This window comes from Scardinius erythrophthalmus (assembly GCF_964197995.2).
Source record: "Scardinius erythrophthalmus genome assembly, chromosome: 6".
In the NCBI taxonomy this organism is placed as follows: Eukaryota; Metazoa; Chordata; class Actinopteri; order Cypriniformes; family Leuciscidae; genus Scardinius; species Scardinius erythrophthalmus.
Genome location: NC_138226.1, coordinates 47,925,002 through 47,950,534, shown reverse-complemented (window position 1 = coordinate 47,950,534; position 25,533 = coordinate 47,925,002). Strand labels below are relative to the sequence as shown.

The 25,533-nt window shown below is 46.1% G+C and overlaps 1 protein-coding gene across 1 annotated transcript in view; it reads right to left on the bottom strand.

The window, feature by feature from the left end:
- Window positions 1–25,533, bottom strand: part of kif5aa (kinesin family member 5A, a) — a gene marked incomplete at its 5' end in the record, with an annotated part of 40,580 nt that overhangs the window by 5,130 nt on the left and 9,917 nt on the right. Inside the window, 14 exons of the mRNA XM_081369085.1 lie at window positions 9–225; window positions 1,729–1,833; window positions 1,917–1,988; window positions 2,822–2,882; window positions 3,507–3,608; window positions 3,710–3,816; window positions 4,031–4,089; window positions 6,999–7,116; window positions 7,897–8,085; window positions 11,321–11,467; window positions 11,873–12,079; window positions 14,332–14,400; window positions 16,204–16,421; window positions 17,230–17,378. Coding sequence (XP_081225211.1) covers window positions 9–225; window positions 1,729–1,833; window positions 1,917–1,988; window positions 2,822–2,882; window positions 3,507–3,608; window positions 3,710–3,816; window positions 4,031–4,089; window positions 6,999–7,116; window positions 7,897–8,085; window positions 11,321–11,467; window positions 11,873–12,079; window positions 14,332–14,400; window positions 16,204–16,421; window positions 17,230–17,378 — 1,820 coding nt within the window. The remainder of the gene's footprint in view (window positions 1–8; window positions 226–1,728; window positions 1,834–1,916; window positions 1,989–2,821; window positions 2,883–3,506; window positions 3,609–3,709; window positions 3,817–4,030; window positions 4,090–6,998; window positions 7,117–7,896; window positions 8,086–11,320; window positions 11,468–11,872; window positions 12,080–14,331; window positions 14,401–16,203; window positions 16,422–17,229; window positions 17,379–25,533) is intronic.

Sequence of the window (25,533 nt, the reverse complement as noted above, 5' to 3'; positions counted from 1 at the left end):
AGCAGTACCGATCTGAGCGGCGTTGGGCCGGCGCAGAGGATAGCGCAGGCGCATGGCGTCCCGGATGCGCTCCACCTCCTGCTGGTAGCGGCGCCGGTCGTTCATGGCGCCCTGCTTCGCGTCCTTCAGTGCTGTCTCCAGCGCCCGAACCCGCTCAGCCGTAGAACGAAGACGCTTCTCCAGCTTCGGAAGCTCACAGCGCAGATCTGCGTTATCACGTACCAGCTGCACACACGTGTTCACTAGCGGTTAGTGTTAGCAGAAATTATAAGTAAAGGGACACAACATCATGAAATGCAGGAGCTTGTACTCTGTTCCTGCTCAAAACTGAAAAACAGTGAAAATCTGTGTATGTGCGCTGATCACTGTTTATATGTGAAGGAAATCGCAAACTCTGAATCAACATGCATCAATGCTACATTTTTCTAAATGTTATAATCATTTCTTAACAAACAAGTATTAATTACTTCAATTAGCTCATTGTTTCTGCCATTAATTATTACATTGTTTAAATTCATACATTTTTAGCTAACTGTGATTTTGTATATGTACATTTCTGAAATACATAACTTAGCGAGTTTCCTCTGATAACAGATCTCTGTAAATTGTAATGTGGCATTTTCTGTAAAGCTGCTTTGAAACGATGTGTATTGTGAAAAGCGCTATACAAATAAAAGTGAATTGAATAAAGCAATCATTTCTCTTCAGAAGACTTAGGCGCTGTTTACACGACACCATTTAAAACATTTTATGCGTTTTGGCCGTTCGTTTACATGACAACGGCGTTTTGGGTGCCTGAAAAAGGCGAACTTTTCAAAGTGCAAGTCTCATGTAGACAACACAAACGTGAATCTCTGGAGACGATGATGTCATGCTCATGTGTGTTACGTGTTCAGTCTATAGTGTTTCATCGCCATCTACTGGCCTGGCAGCAGAGTACAGCGATTTTAGTAGCTTTCACGGATCCGTGTGAATGGGGATCGTGTTGACAATGGTGTCGTCTGTGCGCGGAAAACTCAAAGGAAAAACTTCTCCGTTTTTAGCATATCGTTGTCGTGTGAACGTACACTAAGATTAAACTGATCTTTATGAAACTTAGAACATTTTGATTGTGCACTTTCAATGGATGGACAAAAATGATGTATGAGAGAATATTACAAATATCTTCATTTGTGTTCTGAAGATGAATGAAAGCCTTGTGGGCTTGGAACAACATGAGGATGAGTAATTGATGACAGAATTTTGAACTGGTGTGATGTCAATCAGGCCAAAATGAAATTTGTTTTGAGTTCGAAACAGCCTCTAAGCTGCCATTGGTCCGTGGTGATGATGTCATAGGTGGGTGTGTCTCTGAGGCTCCGCCTTCTCTGAGGAGTAAATCTTCATTTCTTCTGTTCAGTCCGTCGAGGTCTGACGCGAGTAAAAACATGAACACACTGGAGAGCCGCTTTATAGTAGAAACTAAAGCTGTATTTACTGAAAGCGACTCTGACACGTTTTTCATGTTTAATGCAGTAAAGTTGCTTGCTTTTAAGCAGTCTATTATATAAAGTGCTGTAAACGTGACGTGACTAAACTATCTCCGCATCACTATGATCAGATGCTTTCTGAACTGCTGTTTTCTACACAACAGACATATTTACATATTCATCTGTATTTACATATTTATATCGGGACCTTGAGAATTAATTTACAGAAATGTATAGTATCCTGAAAGTGCATCCTGACCTGTTTATGAACCTTTGTAAGCTGATCCAGGTTGTTTTCAAGAAAGGAAATCTTCTGTTTCTGAGTGTTAGACCCCCCACTATCATCAGGTCCAATTTCTGTACTCTGTGTGAGGAAAACATGTCAGAAAGACACACAACAGTGGACATTTGTTAAGCAAAATATCCATGTTCACATGCGGAACTCACTTTTTTAACCCGAGTCGTGAGGTCTTGAACGAACAGCTTGCGCAGGTTGTGGAGGGTCTGGAGTTCCCGAGCCTAAGGCAGAGAGAGAAGCTGCTATATGAGACCACAGACAAGTAGATACAAAATATCAGTTTTGGTTATTAACACGTTCATTTTCAAGACATGGCCCTAAAGATGATTGACAATCAATGAGATGAAAACATGCTGAATATTCAAGCCCAGTTTCAGCAATGCAACTACAAGAGTTCTATCAGATCTCCACTAAAGATCTATTGATTTTCCAACAAATGATGTGATCTGAGCCGGTTTGAGGTTGTTATCCTCTCAGCCAGAGCAGCAGGGGGAGCTCACGCACAGAAACACGTATGGATATTTGGAAGTCCAGGGTCAACAGGAACACAGTGAAGAGACAGATGTGTTGACAGATGAAATATGAAACCCAAATAAATACTTAATTTTGACAGTAAGTGATTTGGCTGTTCTTCAAATGTTTCTGTTGTTTTAGTAATGTGTATTTATTTATCATGCCAATGGTTAGCATGTGTATCTTCTGATTACATCTATAAATAATATGCTTTCAGCAAACACTCTAAAATGACATCATCATGGTGCAGAAATTCAGTCGAGAATGATGTAAAAGAAGGAACTGTAGAATAAGAGGAAGAGTTTGGGTAACACTTTATCTTACCAGTCATTGTTACATATGTTACATGTAGTTACTATAGTCATAACTATAAATCATGTATAATTACTTGCAACTAACCCTAAACCAAACCAAACCTAATCCTAACCCTATAGTAAGATGTGTAGTTACTTAATATTACTCAGTACTTAAATGTATAATTACAGTGTAACAAAGACACCTCAAAATAAAGTGTTAACCAGAGTTTGTATGATAAACTTACAACAGTCTCCTCAAGGCCCCTGAGATCCTGCTTGGACTGCTCGTGTCTCTCCTGCTGAAAGCTGATGAGAAAACTCAAACTTTAACACGCATTAAACAGTCAGGGCACACTGTAGCATCCCTTAAAGAGGACCTATCATGCTCTTGTACACAGTCTTGATGTTGTTTCAGGCTCTACTAGAGCAGGTTTTCCTGCTTGAATGTTGATTATTTTCCTCATATTCTCCATTGTTGCGGCTCCTCTCTTCCCAGTCTATCAGTAACGCTCTGTTTAGTTCCTGTATCTATGAAGCCCCGCCTTCTGAAAAGCACACAGTGCTCTGATTGGTCGGCTGGAGCAGTGTGTTGTGATTGGTTGAGTGCTTCGAGTGTGTTTGGAAATGTCCCGCCCCTTACCATAACCGCCAGTTTAACACACTACTAACTAACTCAACCAGGCCCCGCCCCTTTATTCTGCATATTAATTATTTAAATGAGGAATATTTTGACGTGTTCGTTCCCGGAAGAAACTCAAGACTACAATGGAGCGTTTCAGGAGTTCAGAAACACTGACACTGATATAGAGAAGACCTCAACATTACACACTAAAGACAGATGAACATGGAAATAGCAGGATAGGCCCTCTTTAACACTCACAACATGATCAAACAATCTCAGTGTATTTGTGCAATAGTATAAAAACGTACGACAGCTGCTCCAAGCAGGCGCTCTTGGTGTCGTCCTGCATTTTCAGGTTACTGAAACTGGACCGCACATGAGCCAGCTCCAGCTCTAGAGCCTGGTTCTTACTGCAAGACAAGTTACGACACCATCAGCACCTCATTTACAACATTCAGTGATTAAACTACAACGTGTAAGGCCATCAGAAGACACTGGAACTGAGACTGACTCGGTAAGGTCGTCAATGAGTCGCTGTTTCTCATTGATTTCGTCCCGCAGGTGGCTGAGCTGCTTCTGACGAGACTCTGCATGGAGAGCTGGGCGAACAGCGGCCTTCTGCACAAACACACACACAAATAAACATTTGCACTGACTCGTGTGACAATAGTCCAATACCATTTCACACACCCTCCTAGTGTCCATGAGACCTATTTTTAATAATAACCACATCACGTACAACATCTCTCTTATCATAATATGTATGTGTTCCTTACCCTAGTCACAGGACTGTTTATGTGTAAAATACCAGACCCATGTATGTCCGACTTACTTTCCCTTCAGCCTCTCTGTCAGCCTTCTCTCCTCCATCCAGTTCTGCCACATTACTCTCTGGTATAAACATAAATACAGGACCATTAATGTTACAGTACAGAAGCTGAATCTGAAATTCTTTTTCCAGTCTTTTGGATTTTTGGCAACTTTGAAGTTCTGATAAAGGAAACCCACAACACCAATCATTTAGAAAAGATATAGCATGCTACGTCCGCACAGATCTTCAGAGAGCTCTGACTTTGGTGAAAGTAGCTTGTGGTTGAATTTCAATTAGTCTTAGAAGTATAAAGAAAGGTTTGTCAAGCAGTTGGAAAGTTTTAAAAGCTTTACAGTCAGCCAGAATTATTGACAGAAAGACCATAAGACCAATCGTCCCTGTTTCCTGGAGATAGTCTCCTTTTTTGGTGGCCCGACCCTGGCTGGAGTTCCTCTTTTTTTACTGCAAAGAGAAATAACACCTACAGTGGGAAATTAAAATGATTGTGTGCATCCTCAATCATGTGGTGTTTATTTTGACCAACAGAGGGCGCTGGTCCATACAGCAACGTTAAGTTGTTATTTATCTTTCACTAATTACTTGCTTGTGCAAGTTTTACATTGAAAACTGGACAAGAATAAACAACCACAAAAGAATCATGTAATCGTTATCATCTATAAGTAGATGCCACCCATTGTACATTGCACCGATGCCATCATCGTTTCCTTGCAGGTATTATACCCAAAAGGGGAAGGCCCCCTCAGATGAGCCCGAGTGAGTCTCATGGACCAGATCCTGGCCACCAGATGTCCATCTAAGAGATCCTCTCCCAGGCCTGCATCCAGGAGAGGGCCCCCATTTCCCTCTACCAATTTCAAGGGCGAGCCAACCAGGAGCTAAAGATCTGGGCAAAACCTCTTCCATGGTCACTAACACACTCATACTCCACCACCGTGTTAAGGTGGGGATCCAAGGAGGGTTGGGTGGGGAGTAAGTTGCTGCCCCAAGTGGAGGAGTTCAAATATCTTGGGTCTTGTTTATGATTGGGGGTCGGTGGGATCATGGGAACGATAGGTTGATTGGTGCTGTGAAGACAGTAATGCAGTTGTTGCACTAGAATGTTGTGGTGAAACAGGAGCAGTGCCAAAAGGCAAAGCTCTTGATTTACCAGTCGATCTATGTTCTGACCTTCACCTATGGTCAACTATGGTCTGAAATTATTTTTCTCTCCAGGGTGTGTGGGCTGATCCTGAGAGACAGCTCTGATATTCGGGAGAGACTTGGATTAGAGCTGCTGTTCCTCTGTATTGAACGGTGGCAGTTGAGGTGGTTCGGGCATCTAGTCATGAGGCCTCCCGGTGGAGCTCTTCCGGGCATGTTCAACTGAGATCCCGGGGTAACAATAATAATAATAATAATAATAATAATAATAATAATAATAATAATAATAATAATGCGTTACATTTATATAACATATTTCTTGCAACTCAAAGCACTTTACACATGGAATGGGGCAATCTCCTTAACCACCACAAATGTGCAACACCACCTGGATGATGCGACAGCAGCCATATTGCACCAGAACACACACACACCAGCTTACTGGTGGAGAGGAGACAGTGATGAAGCCAATCAGTATATATAGGGATGATTAGAGGCCATTATGATGGACAGAGGCCAATGGGAAAATTTGGCCAGGATGCCGGGGTTAAACCCCTACTCTTTAATGATTTTTAATGACCACAGAGAGTCAGGACCTCGGTTTAATGTCTCATCTGAAGGACTTTTTAACAGTATAGTGTCCCCATCACTATACTGGTGTGTTAGGACCCACACAGAGCACAGGGTGAGTGCCCCCTGCTGGCCTCACTAACACCTCTTACAGCAGTAACCTAGTTTTCCCAGGAGTCTCCCATCCAGATACTGACCAGACTCAACCCTGCTTAGCTTTAGTGTGTGGCCAGTCTAGGGCTTCAGGGTGATATGGCTATGGCAGGCAGATGGTACGCCTTGGGATCCCCCAGGAGGAGCTGGGGTAAGTTGTAGATAAAAAGGACGAACGGGCAGCCCTAATTAGCCAGCTGCCACCAGGACCTGGTCCAGCATAAGCACCAGAAGAATGGATGGACAAAAGATGTGCGAAAAACTAATGCATGCAGCCCTTTAAATTTTGGGTCAATTTTACTACCCCTTTAACCATTTATAATAACATTTATAACGTGCAAAATATTGTACAATGCTTAGATGATCATTACTTCAAATCCATTCAAAGATTTAGGAACAGCTATATATATATATATATATATTTTTTATTTTTTATTTTTTTTTTACAAGATAAGGGTTTAATGCATTTTACGTTTATTAGCAACAGCAAGTGTTGGCACTAGTTTTTGTTGCCCCTTGTGCATTATATTGCATTGAACCCCCTCAAAATATAATTTAGAGTTGTATGATTTACTATGCTACATTACAGCACTACATTTAAAATGATCAAAATACATAAAACCTTAATCATCACCATTTTTTAGATTCATAGATAATAACACTGGATTATATATTAGCTGTTTTGGTCCCTGTGACCCTACAGAGGACATGTGGTTTGGAGAATGAATGGATAGATAGATATTTGACATTGGACTATTCTTTGCGTAGTCTTGTCAGCCCAAGGTGTTGTAAGAGGTGTTGAACCTCTTCCCTTCCTATCTGGATCCTCTATTAGCCCTTTCATTTTTGGGTTGTTTATTGCTTCTCTGGTTCTCCATGAACATCTTCTGGACTTCTCCCTCTGGCTTTACATTTAATAAAGAGATCTGCACATGGATCCTGAATCCGTCTTACACTACACAGGGCGATGTATCTAGACAACTCTAGGAGTTCTGACAGTCAGACGTCTAGAAGTTGGGAAATCTATGAAAATATTGCTCTATCTGGAAATTCGTCATAGAGCCTGAAGGTCTGTGCAGAGTCTGTATTTGTGTTTGTATCTTACCCGAGTTCTGCATCATGTAAAGTTCTTCACTGAGAGCATCATAGTTATCCTCCAGCTGTCTCTTCTTTTGCTCCACGTTCTGCATGTACTCCGTGAGAGAGCGAATCTTTGCCTCATGCTGCTCACAGACACACACAGGCACAGAGACACAAAGTTAAAACACCACACAGAACACACAGCAGATCTGGGCCAGCATGAACCACACGTCATTTACTAGCATCAGAAAGATTCATGTCATGTTATGATGTGCAAATTGATGGCCTGATGAAAATGAAGCTAGTCTAACTTGCTTTACTACCAACGATACTTAGCCGAGTTAAAATGATGTGGACAGATAAATATTTGCATGCAACTCAAAACAAGAGCAAACTTACAATTACTGCAATGTTACAAGATAATCATAGTGAACGCAATGGTTCAGGGCTTTCCATAGGGGCTTTCGCAAGTTCCCGGATTTTGGCGTGTTCGCACCGCAGGAACTGGGAACGATTTTAGTTCTAGGAACTCCTTTTGGAGGAACTAATTTACTCTTACTTCAGAGTCGGGTCTAAACCAGCACTATAGGAACTATCCGTGACATTAGTGTTCGCTGATTAGCCGAATGCACGCGAAACACCAGCACCCGCCATTTTTAAAAAGGTTGTGTAAACACACAGATTATAGCCTATATATTTACTCCACAAGCTAACTCTACGAATATGGAAAACAGTGATAGATGGACCTCTAAACCTTTACCTGAAGAGAAAATCCAACACAACTTTGAGGAGACCAAGAGAAACATGATTATGTATTTCTGCTCAGCAACACTGGACATCAACCACACGGCATACACTAATAACTTTTCATTACTGTCTACTTTCTATGTATGACTGTTCTGTCTAATAACGTACGCACACACCTGTGAGATGAGCAGCTGGCAGGAGGACAGCTCTCGGCTGGTTTCCTCCATCTTGCGATGGCACTCGAGCTGCATGTTCTCCAGCTGCCGGCAGCGCTTCACCATCGACTTCACCTCAGACTTGATCTTACTGATGTAGAGCCGCGCCACAGTGAACTCCTCCTCGATCGCACCGCTGATCTCCACCGGCTACACACACACACACACACACACATTACAGACACACACATCTGCATCTAAAGGAAAGTCTTTTACCATAATGCCCCCTTTTGTATTGAGAAATTTTTTTTCAATAATAAAAACAAGGACCGTGACGTCGCCCTGACCGGGCTCAGCTCGAAAGAGCGACGTGGGGCCACCCTCCCGTGGGCTCACCACCGGCAGGAGGGACCGTAAGGGGCCGGTGCAAAGTGGATCGGACGGCAGTCGAAGGCTGGGGCCTCTACAACCTGATCCCTGGACACGGAAACTAGCTCTAGGGACGTGGAACGTCACCTCGCTGGCGGGGAAGGAGCCTGAGATTGTGCGTGAGGTTGAGAGGTACTGACTAGAGATAGTCGGGATCACCTCCCGCACGGTTTGGGCTCTGGAACCACACTCCTTGAGAGAGGATGGACTCTTTACCACTCTGGAGTTGCCCATGGTGAGAGGCGACGGGCTGGTGTGGGTTTGCTTATAGCCCCCAAGCTCAGCCGCCATGTGCTGGAGTTCAACCCGTTGAATGAGAGGATCGTTTCTCTGCGCCTCCTGGTCGGGGATAGGTCTCTCACTGTTGTGTGCGCCTACGGGCCAAATGAGAGTGCAGAATACCCGGACCTCTTGGAGTCTCTGGGAGGGGTGCTGGAAAGTGCTCCAACTGGGCACTCTGTTGTTCTACTGGGGGACTTCAAAGCCCACGTGGGCAGCTGAAGGGGCGTGATTGGGAGGAATGGCCCCCCTGATCTGAGCCCGAGTGGTGTTCGGTTCTTGGACTTCTGTGCTAATTACAGCTTGTCCATAACGAACACCATGTTCAAGCATAAGGGTGTCCATCAGTGCACGGGGCACCAGGACACCCTAGGCTGGAGGTCGATGATCGACTTTGTGGTCATTTCATCTGACCTCTGTCTGTATGTCTTGGACACTCGGGTGAAGAGAGGGGCGGAGCTGTCAACTGATCACCACCTGGTGGTGAGTTGGATCCGATGGTGGGGGAGGAAGCTGGACAGACTTGGCAGACCCAAACGTACTGTGAGGGTCTACTGGGAACCTTTGGCCGAGTCTCCTGCATCGACCGGATCCCGAGGGAGTCTGGAGATATTGAGTCCGAGTGGACCATGTTCTCCACCTCCATTGTCGATGCGGCCGCTGTGGCCGTAAGGTCTCCGGTGCCTGTCGGGGTGGCCATCCCCGAACCCGGTGGTGGACACCGGAAGTAAGGGATGCCGTCAAGCTGAAGAAGGAGTCCTATCGGGCCTGGCTGGCTTGTGGGACTCCTGAGGCAGCTGACGAGGACCGGCAGGCCAAGCGAACTGCAGCCCGGGTGGTTGTGGAGGCAAAAAATCGGGCCTGGGAGGAGTTCGGTGAGGATATGGAAAAGGACTACCGGTTGGCCTCGAAGAGATTCTGGCAAACCGTCCGGAGGGGGAAGCAGTGCCCTACCAACACTGTTTACAGTGGAGGTGGGCAGCTGTTGACCTCAACTAGGGATGTCGACAATCGGTGGAAGGAATACTTCGAGGATCTCCTCAATCCCACCCATGCGTCTTGCATTGAGGAAGCAGAGGCTGAGGGCTTGGAGGTGGACTCGTCCATCACCCAAGCTGAAGTCACAGAGGTAGTCAAGAAACTCCTCGGTGGCAAGGCACCGGGGGTGGATGAGATCCTACCTCAAGTTTTTGGATGTTGTGGGGCTGTCTTGGCTGATATGCCTCTGCAGCATCGCGGGGTGTTGGTCCCTCTTTATAAGAAGGGGGCCGGAGAGTGTGTTCCAACTACAGGGAGATCACACTTCTCAGCCTCCCCAGCCAGGGTACTGGAGAAGAGAATACGACTGATAGTAGAACCTCAGATTCAGGAGGAACAGTGCGGTTTTCGTCCCGGTCATGGAACACTGGACCAGCTCTATACCCTCTCCATGGGTAAAAAAAATGTGAGTTTGCCCAACCAATCCACATGTGCTCTGTGGATTTGGAGATGGCATTCGACTGTGTCCCTCGCGACGTCCTGTGGAGGGTGCTCCGGGAGTATGAGGTCCAGGGCTCTTTGCTAAGGGCTGTCCGCTCCCTGTACGACTGGAGCAGGAGCTTGGTTCGCATTGCCGGCAGTAAGTCAGACTTGTCTCGGTGGACTCCGGCAGGGCTGCCCTTTGTCGCCGGTTCTGTTAATAATTTTTATGGACAGAATTTCTAGGCGCAGCCAGGGGCCGGAGGGTGTCAGGTTTGGGGACCACACGATTTCGTCTCTGCTTTTTGCGGATTATGTTGTCGTGCTGACCCCATCAGACCAGGACCTTCAGCATGCGCTGGGACGGTTTGCAGCCGAGTGTGAAGTGGCTGGGATGAGAATCAGCGCCTCCAAATTCGAGGCCATGGTTCTCAGTCGGAAAAGGGTGGCTTGCCCACTTCTGGTTGGTGGAGAGTTCCTGCCTCAAGTGGAGGAGTTCAAGTATGTTGGGGTTGTGCGTGTGTGTTCAGACGGACCGGTGCAGCTTCTGCAGTAATGTGGTCGATGTACCGGTCTGTCGTGGTGAAGAAGGAGCTGAGCCGCAAGGCGAAGCTCTCAATTTACCGGTCAATCTACGTTCCTACTCTCACCTATGGTCATGAGCTGTGGGTCATGACCGGAAGAACAAGATCCCGGATACAGGCGGCTGACATGAGCTTTCTCCGCAGGGTGGCTGGGCGATCCCTTAGAGATAGGATGAGGAGCTCAGTCACTCGGGAGGAGCTCAGAGTAGAGCCGCTGCTCCTCCACATCGAGAGGGGTCAGCTGATGTTGCTCGGGCATCTGTCCCGGATGCCTCCTGGACGCCTTCCCGGGAAGGTGTTCCGGGCATGTCCCACCGGGAGGAAACCCCGGGGGGAAGACCTAGGACACGCTGGAGAAAATATGTCTCCCGGCTGGCCTGGGAACGCCTCAGTGTTTCCCCGGAAGAGCTGGAGGAAGTGTCTGGGGAGAGGGAAGTCTGGGCATCTCTGCTTAGACTGTTGCCCCCATGACCCGGCCCCGGATAAGCGGAAGAAGATGATGATGATGATACATTTTTTACAAGCATGTTCATTTTATATTTTAGTTGTTTTTGTTATTCTTAAATACACTCTGAGCTGTATTACAATGCACTTTTATTTGTCTTAAATTTTATGCATTGTATTTTCTGTAATTGAAAAATAAAAAATAAAAAAATATAATAAAAGCTCTAAAAGTAATCTGAGAGGACTCTTACGAGCTTGATCTCTCCGTTGCCGACGATGGAGCTGAACTCGCTGAGGTCCTTCATCAGCCCGTTCAACACGTCAGCGATGCGCTTCCTCTGCTGTGAGCTCACTTCCTGCATCTGAGCAAGCTCCGCCTCCAGCTCCATCAGGCTGGCCTGTAGAACACACACACACACGTGCAGAGGCAGCAGTGAACACACACATACGAGCAGAGGCAGCAGTGAACACACACACACACACACACACATACGTCTCTCTCTCTCTCAGTGTGAGTGAGGTGAGAGTCATGCGGTCATCATCTTGTGGCTGAGCTGCTCTGCCAGCTGCTTGTTGTGCAGGCTCTTGTCCTCACCCACACACACACACACACACACACACACACAAACACACACACACACACACACACACACACACACACACACACACACACACACACACACACACACACACACACCATCTTGTGGCTGAGCTTCTCTGCCAGCTGCTTGTTGTGCAGGCTCTTGTCCTCACACACACACACACACACACACACACACACACACACACACACACTCGCTCACCATCTTGTGGCTGAGCTGCTCTGCCAGCTGCTTGTTGTGCAGGCTCTTGTCCTCCACCTCCTGGCTCTTCTGGTCGTAGTTGACGGCCAGCTCCTCCAGCGCCTGCAACACCTCCCGCACCTCCGCTTTAGCGCTCTCGCTCTCCGTCTGCAGGCGGCCCAGCTCCGTCTGCACCTTATCAGAGTCGCCACGCGTCGACGCCAGCAGCTGAACACACACGCACAACAGCAGCCATTAAAGGTGACATATTATGACCCTTTTCACAAGATATAATATGAATCTACTTTGCCCCAGAATGTGCCTGTGAAATTTCAGCTCAAAATTAACAGATCATTTATTATAGTTTGTCAAATGTGCCCCTTTTTGGGTGTGAGCAAAAACACACCGTTTTTATGTGTGTCCCTTTAAATGCAAATGAGCTTTAGCGCCGCCTCCGTTCAGAAGAGGGCGGAGCCTTTACACAAGCTTCAGATACTCCGGAAAATAACAGAACAGGCCAATCTGCCTCATCCAGAATCCCAGAATAACCAGTAGCGAGTGCAGCCTTACGGAGAGACTCAGGAAGAGCTTCTGAATGTTAGTGGAGACATTTCTGTAGTTGTTGTGGAGTTACACTGATCATCTCATCAATCATGTTTAACTTCTCCACTTCTTAAAGTGTCCACAGTTCCTGAGGTGTTTATAAGACAGCGGTGACATGTTCTGGTCAATAGTGTTCAGTGCTCGTCTGCGCTCGTTAGAACTGGTCTCTGTTGTCGCTTGTGGAATCAAATGTCGGCTGGTGTATGTAAACGTGCAGATTAAGGGCCGGTAATATTATAATAAGATACTCTTCATATGTCAGAAGGAAAGCGAATATGATCGGCTTATTTTTTGACATGCTTGCAGAGAAAGGTTTACCAGAACAAAGTTACTGTTATCACTTTTCACGTTTTCTGTGTTGGTAGAAGCACCCGATTACAGCCCTTTAACATGGGAAAAGTCAGATTTTTCATGATATGTCCCCTTTAATACCAGCTAGAAACCTCATAACACAGACTAAAATCAGACTGGATGAGCCACGTTTCGGGTCTTTATGAAATAGCGGATCTGCTCTGCATCATGAAAGATGATGCTCAATCGGGATCAAATCAATGTAATTTGTGGCTCTTTTACGCCTCCTTCAGCAAATAGACAGCATTGTGTTGATTGTTAATCTGTTTCATTTTGGTTTAATGAAGATTTAAAATACACTTTTCAACTTTTACATTTTTCAAGTATATGTATCTTCATATTAGGAAACTTTTACTTCACTACATTTGAAAGCATGTTAGGGATGTACCGGTATGAAAATGGCCGATACCGATAACCGATAATTCTTTATATTTGAAAGCCGATAACCGATATTTTGGCCGATATTGTCTAGCCCCTCCCATCTTGTTTCCTGATTATTAGTTTGTTTGCCCCACCTGTCCTCCCTCCTCGTTACCCTCTTTTGTTTGCTTCCCTATGTAGTCTCCCTGTGTTTGCAGTCCTGTGCTGGTTCGTTGTCTATATTCTTGCTACAGTCCAGTTGGAAGGCCTTGATGCCGGTCTTGTTTTCCCCCACGGCAAAGTTTTTGTTTGTATTTTGTTTTATTTTTTATTACTTAATAAATACCCATTGTTTGTGCACTTGAGTCCTCGCTCCTTTCCTTCAACCCAGACCGTGACAATCTGTACAGGCTATAGGCTGCTTTAGGGCAATACTAAATAATGTAAAATTATGCAACTCAGTGCCTACTGTATATTCTCTGGTGCCTTAGCAAATTATATAAAATACTTCAAATGATATAAAAATGTTTGCATACATTTAGAAGTCACACATTTTGCCCAGTGTCATGTGAGAGTTTATGTTTCGCTGTGTTGTTACCACCCTTTTTTATTTCCTATATGATATATTTTGCTATCGTTTTAACTTCTTCGTTTTTGTTAATTAAATTTAACGCTTGCTTATTTGCAGTGGGGCGGTCAAGTGAAAATTTGAACTTTGAATATTCGCTGAATTGAAATAGACCCCTGAATGCAAAATGATCCTCCATCTTAAATCATCAGGGACAAAAGAACATCCAGCGCTTGGTTTGTGCTTATTGATTGTTGTTCAACAGTATTTTTCCAGAAATAATATGTCGATATAATTTGAATTTCAAAATGAAAAAGTCTAATTAAGTCCTGTTGATAGCCCTAATTTGCAGCTCATGCAAATTTAATGTCTGTATCTACTAATGTTTCGTTTTATTGATCTAATGAAATGACACATGGTTCTATTTTTGGAGAGATCACTAAGTGATTTGGGACCATTACAACAGTGTGCTGACTTGTCTTGCATGTTTAGTGCTTTTCTTTTTGGTTTAACATCTGAATTTAAACCTTTTAAATTTAAGCCTTTCACTATTTTGGAGTAATTAATATGTTAACATGATCCAGATGTGACCTCTGACCTCATCCTGATCCATTATCTGCTCCTTCAGCTTCTCCGCCAGCTGACACTGGAGATTGATCTCATCATCCTAGGAAACACAGTGTAGGAAACAAGGGTAAAAAAAACATCTTGTTATGCATGTACAGTCAAACCAAAAATCATTCAGACACCAGATATCATTTATGATATGTTTTGCTGAAGTGTGTTGTCTTTAATTGCTAATGCTCTTTTTACACAGACTGAACAAAATGAAGCATTGCTTGGTGATTGGTTGAGCTAAACTGGTATTATCTAATTGTGTAGTTAAATTTAACAGCTGACAGATATTCAACATAATTCATGTAGGGCTGCAGCTATCGATTCTTTTTGTAATCGATTAATCTAGCACTTAATCGATCGATTAATCGAGTAATCGGATAAAAACTTTTAGTGTGTTTTTAAACAACCAAAACAAATAATGCATAACGAAAATGATGTGGCTGAAAAACTCCAACATTTGGCTTCAAAACTAAGCCTATTTATTGTAATTTTTACCCATTTAGTGTTTATAAGTGCCAGTGCCAACAATTATATAACAATACAGTTAAGTCAACTTTATACTGTAAAACATGTATAACATGTAAAACTATGAATACAAACTTAAATAGTAAAGGCCATTTGGTCTTAGTTTTGTCTTCTTAATACAACATTACAAAAAAAGGATTGCACCTTCTGCAAATTACCCACCGGAGTACAAAAATAAATGAAATGGATATAAAATATTATGATTATAACAGGTACACAATGTATACAATTTATATAAAAAAAAATAAGTGTAGCTTTGAAAAGGGGAATGTTTTATTGCAAATATGCATTTTATTAAATAGAAAAGAACAGCATTTTGTTTTTCACTTAGGCTAGTTGAAGTATATTAGCACGTTTTGTAGTATTATATTTTTTTGTTAATTTAAAATGTTCTATGCTCAATTACTTTGGTAGCCGGTTATGTCTTCCCCAAAAGTACGAGTGGATTTGGAGAAGCAGGCTGGTGGGGAGTTTCATTTTTTTGTTGTTGTCTGTAACTATTTGATAGACGTGACATAGCCTACAAACAAGGTCTCGCAAAGACTGCAATACAATATTTGTTCCTCCATCACGTCTCGGTGTATACAGTGAATGCATGCTGAAATTATTGTTGCGTGGCTACATAAAAGTTTAAGCATATGTGATGCATTGCTGCAATTGGTCTGACTGGCGCGTGAGAGAGACGAGGGTGCATGTGTGTGTGTGTGTGTGTGAAGGGGTTCTTTCTTTAGGCTATACGTTTACTTCTTAAAAACATCAAAGCTAAACTTCATATCTAGTCAAACCGCATCACGACATCACAACATCATAGGCTTCAGCACGGGCGAAAATATTGGCGCTGGGTCAAAAAAATGCGGGGGACAGAATCATTACCTTGTTTCAGCGACGCTGAAAGGAAGCGATCCCAAACTTTAGACATTCTCTGTCGTTTATGGACATCTTTACTCTCTGCCATCGTGCCAAATAAATTCAAAATGTATCACGCGCTATGGTGTACTTCCTGAACACTGAACAACGGTCCCTGCGCAACAATCTGATCCCTGCGCGTATAGTGCGCGTCATAGGAATTTAACGAGGCATCGAGGCAGAGTTTTTGCCTCGAGGAATTTTTGTAATCGAGTAAATCAAGTAACTCGATGAATCGTTGCAGCCCTAAATTCATGTGTGAGACAGTCTAACAGAAGGACGGACAAAACCAGTCAAATATCATAACTCTGAGATAATGTGAGAAATGTTGAAGGAGTCTGAAAGCTTGGTTTGACTGTACACACTGTGATCTGATGTAGATCTGCTAGATGGACCAGTGGGGGTTGATCATGTGACTGACCTTATCGTCCAGCTGGCGGTAGAGTTTGCGGATCTCTTCCTCATATTTCTGCCGCTCTTCCTCCGAGATGCGCACCACAATAGAGGAGGAGTCTGAGTCCCTGTCCCGCTCCCGCTGGCGCTCCGATGAGGACCTCTCGTTATCCAGAGACGTGTCCTCGCTGACCTCCAGCTTCCCCACATCAGCATCAGTCTGCTCCGTCTCCGGCACGTTCTCTCCTGCGGGAGAAACACACACACATCAGGCTAGTGTAGGTGTTTCAGCAGGGACTTTCAATTGATATTTGAGCAAGAATCACAGGAAGGGATATTCTGTAATTACATCAGATACAAAACATTGAATCAAATATATTATATATTAAAAAATTAGGGCTGGGCAACGATTAATTGCATCCAAAATAAAAATGAGTGTTTACAAAATATATATGTGTGTGTAGTGTGTATAATTATTTTGTATATATAAATACACACACATGCAGACAAATTTGTTATTAATATATAAAATATTTATATTTATATATAATATAAATTATATATAAATATATATACAGTATATACATGCATGTGTGTGTATTTATATATACAAAATACTTATACACACTACACACACAAATTATGTAAACACTAAGTTTTATTTTGGATGAGATTAATCGTGATTTTTTTTACCTATTATAATATTACCTATTACCAGACTTTTTATAGATGAATAAAGTGGCACACTTGATGATGTGGATTTGTGAATCTGTTTGGTGTCCCATTTGTCACTTTATCAAACTTTTAAGTTAATATTTTAAGTAGGCTTGAGAGGATTTGTCAATTGTAGACCTATCTAGCTCTAATCTCTCTTTTATATAAAACATTAGTTTATCTTTCCAACTATACTCACTTCTGCAGAGAAATGCTATCAGTGAGACTTTAGACCCTGAAACTGTTAAAGACTTGCTTCTATCATCCGACTGTGGCTCTATTACTGGCCTTTAGTGCTGCGTTTGGACATTATAGGACCCTTTAACAGTGTAAGGCTCACCGCTGCGCCAGCGCCTCAGCTCCAGCTCCAGCCTCTGGATGGTGTCCCTCAAGCTCTTGCTCTTCTCCTTCTCCTTCTCATACTTCCTCTTCCACTGCTCCGCCGTCAGCTCCAGGTTAATGGAGGCCGCGTTCTTGATGGTCTTAGCACTGCACACATACACACACACACACACACACACACACACAAAGAAATCAGAACTGCATTGCACTCCTCTTCTTCTCCGCCACAATGTTCTGCAATTAATTGAAGCTAAAACCTGCCATTGATTTACGCTGACAGTGTGTTCAACACTCACGATGACACCAGAAACAAACGCTTTATAAAACAATAAACGCTTTATAAAACAGTAAACGCTTTATAAAACAATAAACGCTTTATAAAACAATAAGCGCTGTCACACGGCGGCTCTAGGGTCAGTGGACATTTAGCCACGACTGGGTCCGTTTTTATTTAAAGGAATTCATTAATTAAAGATTTCAAGTGATCTAAGGGAACCAAGAAAAACAAAGGCCTTCTTGTAGTTGTGACGTAATCAATTTAAACTATTTGCAAAAAAATATTTAAAATATGCACACATTATCTCTAAATCTAGCATGTTGAAAATGCAAAGCGCTCCTTGTCTTGTCACATTCAGTTATGAATTACATGAATCATGTAAATTATAGCATTTTTCAATTAAAAGTGGAGAAATTTGATAAATAGAAAAACCTGAGTATGTTGTTTTGCAGATTATGAACATTTCAGTCGTAAAACAGTTGTCACATAATAAATGTTTAGCCACTTCTTACCGCACTTTTTCACCGTTAAAACTGAAGCGTTACTGGTATTGGCACTCGTCTTTTGTGAACGGCAAGCCCTGCTTTCTTTGATCTGATTGGCCATCACAAGTTTGCAAAGATCATGATAAAATGTGTTAATAAAGAGAAGAGCTTGTGTTTTACACCATATATTCTGCTTTCTGTGAGATATTCGCTTATTACGCCTGTGCGTGACAGAGAAATAAAGAGTGTATTAGTGCTGAGTAAATGCAGCTGTCACTGTGTGTGTGTGGCCACTGGTCCTCTGAGCGGCAGGAAGAATAAAGCTTTTATTCAAACCGTGAGCTGATTCAGAGTCAGTCATGTGACGGTCCTCTCGACTGAGCTGATTCAGAGTCAGTCATGTGACGGTCCTCTCGACTGAGCTGATTCAGAGTCAGTCATGTGACGGTCCTCTCGACTGAGCTGAGCTGATTCAGTGTCAGTCATGTGACGGTCCTCTCGACTGAGCTGAGCTGATTCAGAGTCAGTCATGTGACGGTCCTCTCGACTGAGCTGAGCTGATTCAGAGTCAGTCATGTGACGGTCCTCTCGACTCAGCTGAGCTGATTCAGTGTCAGTCATGTGACGGTCCTCTCGACTGAGCTGAGCTGATTCAGTGTCAGTCATGTGACGGTCCTCTCGACTGAGCTGATTCAGAGTCAGTCATGTGACGGTCCTCTCGACTGAGCTGATTCAGAGTCAGTCATGTGACGGTCCTCTCGACTCAGCTGAGCTGATTCAGAGTCAGTCATGTGACGGTCCTCTCGACTGAGCTGATTCAGAGTCAGTCATGTGACGGTCCTCTCGACTGAGCTGATTCAGAGTCAGTCATGTGACGGTCCTCTCGACTGAGCTGAGCTGATTCAGAGTCAGTCATGTGACGGTCCTCTCGACTCAGCTGAGCTGATTCAGAGTCAGTCATGTGACGGTCCTCTCTCCTCAGCTGAGCTGATTCAGAGTCAGTCATGTGACGGTCCTCTCGACTGAGCTGATTCAGTGTCAGTCATGTGACGGGTCCTCTCGACTGAGCTGAGCTGATTCAGAGTCAGTCATGTGACGGTCCTCTCGACTGAGCTGATTCAGAGTCAGTCATGTGACGGTCCTCTCGACTCAGCTGAGCTGATTCAGAGTCAGTCATGTGACGGTCCTCTCTCCTCAGCTGAGCTGATTCAGAGTCAGTCATGTGACGGTCCTCTCGACTGAGCTGAGCTGATTCAGTGTCAGTCATGTGACGGGTCCTCTCGACTGAGCTGAGCTGATTCAGAGTCAGTCATGTGACGGTCCTCTCGACTGAGCTGAGCTGATTCAGAGTCAGTCATGTGACGGTCCTCTCTCCTCAGCTGAGCTGATTCAGAGTCAGTCATGTGACGGTCCTCTCGACTGAGCTGATTCAGTGTCAGTCATGTGACGGGTCCTCTCGACTGAGCTGAGCTGATTCAGAGTCAGTCATGTGACGGTCCTCTCGACTGAGCTGATTCAGAGTCAGTCATGTGACGGTCCTCTCGACTCAGCTGAGCTGATTCAGAGTCAGTCATGTGACGGTCCTCTCTCCTCAGCTGAGCTGATTCAGAGTCAGTCATGTGACGGTCCTCTTGACTGAGCTGAGCTGATTCAGTGTCAGTCATGTGACGGGTCCTCTCGACTGAGCTGAGCTGATTCAGTGTCAGTCATGTGACGGTCCTCTCGACTCAGCTGAGCTGATTCAGTGTCAGTCATGTGACGGTCCTCTCGACTCAGCTGAGCTGATTCAGTGTCAGTCATGTGACGGTCCTCTCGACTCAGCTGAGCTGATTCAGTGTCAGTCATGTGACGGTCCTCTCGACTCAGCTGAGCTGATTCAGTGTCAGTCATGTGACGGTCCTCTCGACTCAGCTGAGCTGATTCAGTGTCAGTCATGCGACGGTCCTCTCGACTCAGCTGAGCTGATTCAGAGTCAGTCATGTGACGGTCCTCTCGACTCAGCTGAGCTGATTCAGAGTCAGTCATGTGACGGTCCTCTCGACTGAGCTGATTCAGTGTCAGTCATGTGACGGTCCTCTCGACTCAGCTGAGCTGATTCAGAGTCAGTCATGTGACGGTCCTCTCGACTCAGCTGAGCTGATTCAGTGTCAGTCATGTGACGGTCCTCTCGACTCAGCTGAGCTGATTCAGAGTCAGTCATGTGACGGTCCTCTCGACTGAGCTGAGCTGATTCAGAGTCAGTCATGTGACGGTCCTCTCGACTGAGCTGAGCTGATTCAGTGTCAGTCATGTGACGGGTCCTCTCGACTCAGCTGAGCTGATTCAGTGTCAGTCATGTGACGGTCCTCTCGACTCAGCTGAGCTGATTCAGAGTCAGTCATGTGACGGTCCTCTCGACTGAGCTGAGCTGATTCAGAGTCAGTCATGTGACGGTCCTCTCGACTCAGCTGAGCTGATTCAGAGTCAGTCATGTGACGGGCCTCTCGACTCAGCTGAGCTGATTCAGTGTCAGTCATGTGACGGGCCTCTCGACTGAGCTGATTCAGTGTCAGTCATGTGACGGTCCTCTCGACTCAGCTGAGCTGATTCAGTGTCAGTCATGTGACGGTCCTCTCGACTCAGCTGATTCAGAGTCAGTCATGTGACGGTCCTCTCGACTCAGCTGAGCTGATTCAGTGTCAGTCATGTGACGGGCCTCTCGACTGAGCTGATTCAGTGTCAGTCATGTGACCGTCCTCTCGACTCAGCTGAGCTGATTCAGTGTCAGTCATGTGACGGTCCTCTCGACTCAGCTGATTCAGAGTCAGTCATGTGACGGTCCTCTCGACTCAGCTGAGCTGATTCAGTGTCAGTCATGTGACGGGCCTCTCGACTGAGCTGATTCAGAGTCAGTCATGTGACGGTCCTCTCGACTCAGCTGAGCTGATTCAGTGTCAGTCATGTGACGGGCCTCTCGACTGAGCTGATTCAGAGTCAGTCATGTGACGGTCCTCTCGACTGAGCTGAGCTGATTCAGAGTCAGTCATGTGACGGTCCTCTCGACTCAGCTGAGCTGATTCAGTGTCAGTCATGTGACGGGCCTCTCGACTCAGCTGATTCAGAGTCAGTCATGTGACGGTCCTCTCGACTCAGCTGAGCTGATTCAGAGTCAGTCATGTGACGGTCCTCTCTCCTCAGCTGAGCTGATTCAGAGTCAGTCATGTGACGGTCCTCTCGACTGAGCTGAGCTGATTCAGTGTCAGTCATGTGACGGGTCCTCTCGACTGAGCTGAGCTGATTCAGAGTCAGTCATGTGACGGTCCTCTCGACTGAGCTGAGCTGATTCAGTGTCAGTCATGTGACGGTCCTCTCGACTCAGCTGAGCTGATTCAGTGTCAGTCATGTGACGGTCCTCTCGACTCAGCTGAGCTGATTCAGTGTCAGTCATGTGACGGTCCTCTCGACTCAGCTGAGCTGATTCAGTGTCAGTCATGCGACGGTCCTCTCGACTCAGCTGAGCTGATTCAGAGTCAGTCATGTGACGGTCCTCTCGACTCAGCTGAGCTGATTCAGAGTCAGTCATGTGACGGTCCTCTCGACTGAGCTGATTCAGTGTCAGTCATGTGACGGTCCTCTCGACTCAGCTGAGCTGATTCAGAGTCAGTCATGTGACGGTCCTCTCGACTCAGCTGAGCTGATTCAGTGTCAGTCATGTGACGGTCCTCTCGACTCAGCTGAGCTGATTCAGAGTCAGTCATGTGACGGTCCTCTCGACTGAGCTGAGCTGATTCAGAGTCAGTCATGTGACGGTCCTCTCGACTGAGCTGAGCTGATTCAGTGTCAGTCATGTGACGGGTCCTCTCGACTCAGCTGAGCTGATTCAGTGTCAGTCATGTGACGGTCCTCTCGACTCAGCTGAGCTGATTCAGAGTCAGTCATGTGACGGTCCTCTCGACTGAGCTGAGCTGATTCAGAGTCAGTCATGTGACGGTCCTCTCGACTCAGCTGAGCTGATTCAGAGTCAGTCATGTGACGGGCCTCTCGACTCAGCTGAGCTGATTCAGTGTCAGTCATGTGACGGGCCTCTCGACTGAGCTGATTCAGTGTCAGTCATGTGACGGTCCTCTCGACTCAGCTGAGCTGATTCAGTGTCAGTCATGTGACGGTCCTCTCGACTCAGCTGATTCAGAGTCAGTCATGTGACGGTCCTCTCGACTCAGCTGAGCTGATTCAGTGTCAGTCATGTGACGGGCCTCTCGACTGAGCTGATTCAGTGTCAGTCATGTGACCGTCCTCTCGACTCAGCTGAGCTGATTCAGTGTCAGTCATGTGACGGTCCTCTCGACTCAGCTGATTCAGAGTCAGTCATGTAACGGTCCTCTCGACTCAGCTGAGCTGATTCAGTGTCAGTCATGTGACGGGCCTCTCGACTGAGCTGATTCAGAGTCAGTCATGTGACGGTCCTCTCGACTGAGCTGAGCTGATTCAGAGTCAGTCATGTGACGGTCCTCTCGACTCAGCTGAGCTGATTCAGTGTCAGTCATGTGACGGGCCTCTCGACTGAGCTGATTCAGAGTCAGTCATGTGACGGTCCTCTCGACTCAGCTGATTCAGTGTCAGTCATGTGACGGGCCTCTCGACTGAGCTGATTCAGAGTCAGTCATGTGACGGTCCTCTCGACTCAGCTGAGCTGATTCAGTGTCAGTCATGTGACGGGCCTCTCGACTGAGCTGATTCAGAGTCAGTCATGTGACGGTCCTCTCGACTGAGCTGAGCTGATTCAGTGTCAGTCATGTGACGGTCCTCTCGACTGAGCTGATTCAGAGTCAGTCATGTGACGGTCCTCTCGACTCAGCTGATTCAGAGTCAGTCATGTGACGGTCCTCTCGACTGAGCTGAGCTGATTCAGAGTCAGTCATGTGACGGTCCTCTCGACTGAGCTGATTCAGAGTCAGTCATGTGACGGTCCTCTCGACTGAGCTGATTCAGAGTCAGTCATGTGACGGTCCTCTCGACTGAGCTGATTCAGAGTCAGTCATGTGACGGGTCCTCTCGACTGAGCTGAGCTGATTCAGTGTCAGTCATGTAACGGTCCTCTCGACTGAGCTGATTCAGAGTCAGTCATGTGACGGTCCTCTCGACTCAGCTGATTCAGTGTCAGTCATGTGACGGTCCTCTCGACTCAGCTGAGCTGATTCAGTGTCAGTCATGTAACGGTCCTCTCGACTGAGCTGATTCAGAGTCAGTCATGTGACGGTCCTCTCGACTGAGCTGAGCTGATTCAGAGTCAGTCATGTGACGGGTCCTCTCGACTTAGCTGAACTGATTCAGAGTCAGTCATGTGACGGGCCTCTCGACTGAGCTGAGCTGATTCAGAGTCAGTCATGTGACGGTCCTCTCGACTGAGCTGAGCTGATTCAGAGTCAGTCATGTGACGGGCCTCTCGACTGAGCTGATTCAGAGTCAGTCATGTGACGGTCCTCTCGACTCAGCTGAGCTGATTCAGTGTCAGTCATGTGACGGGCCTCTCGACTGAGCTGATTCAGTGTCAGTCATGTGACGGTCCTCTCGACTCAGCTGAGCTGATTCAGAGTCAGTCATGTGACGGTCCTCTCGACTCAGCTGAGCTGATTCAGAGTCAGTCATGTGACGGGCCTCTCGACTGAGCTGATTCAGTGTCAGTCATGTGACGGTCCTCTCGACTCAGCTGATTCAGAGTCAGTCATGTGACGGTCCTCTCGACTGAGCTGAGCTGATTCAGTGTCAGTCATGTGACGGGCCTCTCGACTCAGCTGAGCTGATTCAGTGTCAGTCATGTGACGGTCCTCTCGACTCAGCTGATTCAGAGTCAGTCATGTGACGGTCCTCTCGACTCAGCTGAGCTGATTCAGTGTCAGTCATGTGACGGTCCTCTCGACTCAGCTGAGCTGATTCAGAGTCAGTCATGTGACGGTCCTCTCGACTCAGCTGAGCTGATTCAGAGTCAGTCATGTGACGGGCCTCTCGACTGAGCTGATTCAGTGTCAGTCATGTGACGGTCCTCTCGACTCAGCTGATTCAGAGTCAGTCATGTGACGGGTCCTCTCGACTCAGCTAAGCTGATTCAGAGTCAGTCATGTGACGGTCCTCTCGACTGAGCTGAGCTGATTCAGAGTCAGTCATGTGACGGGCCTCTCGACTGAGCTGATTCAGTGTCAGTCATGTGACGGTCCTCTCGACTCAGCTGAGCTGATTCAGTGTCAGTCATGTGACGTGTCCTCTCGACTCAGCTGAGCTGATTCAGAGTCAGTCATGTGACGGTCCTCTCGACTCAGCTGAGCTGATTCAGTGTCAGTCATGTGACGGTCCTCTCGACTCAGCTGAGCTGATTCAGAGTCAGTCATGTGACGGGCCTCTCGACTGAGCTGATTCAGTGTCAGTCATGTGACGGTCCTCTCGACTCAGCTGAGCTGATTCAGTGTCAGTCATGTGACGGTCCTCTCGACTCAGCTGAGCTGATTCAGAGTCAGTCATGTGACGTGTCCTCTCGACTCAGCTGAGCTGATTCAGAGTCAGTCATGTGACGGTCCTCTCGACTCAGCTGAGCTGATTCAGAGTCAGTCATGTGACGTGTCCTCTCGACTCAGCTGAGCTGATTCAGTGTCAGTCATGTGACGGTAATCTCGACTCAGCTGAGCTGATTCAGAGTCAGTCATGTGACGGTCCTCTCGACTCAGCTGAGCTGATTCAGAGTCAGTCATGTGACGGTCCTCTCGACTGAGCTGAGCTGATTCAGTGTCAGTCATGTGACGGTAATCTCGACTCAGCTGAGCTGATTCAGAGTCAGTCATGTGACGGTAATCTCGACTCAGCTGAGCTGATTCAGTGTCAGTCATGTGACGGTCCTCTCGACTGAGCTGAGCTGATTCAGTGTCAGTCATGTGACGGTCCTCTCGACTCAGCTGAGCTGATTCAGAGTCAGTCATGTGACGTCCTCTCGACTCAGCTGAGCTGATTCAGAGTCAGTCATGTGACGGTCCTCTCGACTCAGCTGAGCTGATTCAGTGTCAGTCATGTGACGGTCCTCTCGACTCAGCTGAGCTGATTCAGTGTCAGTCATGTGACGGTCCTCTCGACTCAGCTGAGCTGATTCAGAGTCAGTCATGTGACGGTCCTCTCGACTCAGCTGAGCTGATTCAGAGTCAGTCATGTGACGGTCTTCTCGACTGAGCTGAGCTGATTCAGTGTCAGTCATGTGACGTCTTCTCGACTCAGCTGAGCTGATTCAGTGTCAGTCATGTGACGGTCCTCTCGACTCAGCTGAGCTGATTCAGTGTCAGTCATGTGACGGTCCTCTCGACTGAGCTGAGCTGATTCAGAGTCAGTCATGTGACGGTCTTCTCGACTCAGCTGAGCTGATTCAGTGTCAGTCATGTGACGGTCCTCTCGACTCAGCTGAGCTGATTCAGTGTCAGTCATGTGACGGTCCTCTCGACTCAGCTGAGCTGATTCAGAGTCAGTCATGTGACGGTCTTCTCGACTCAGCTGAGCTGATTCAGAGTCAGTCATGTGACGGTCTTCT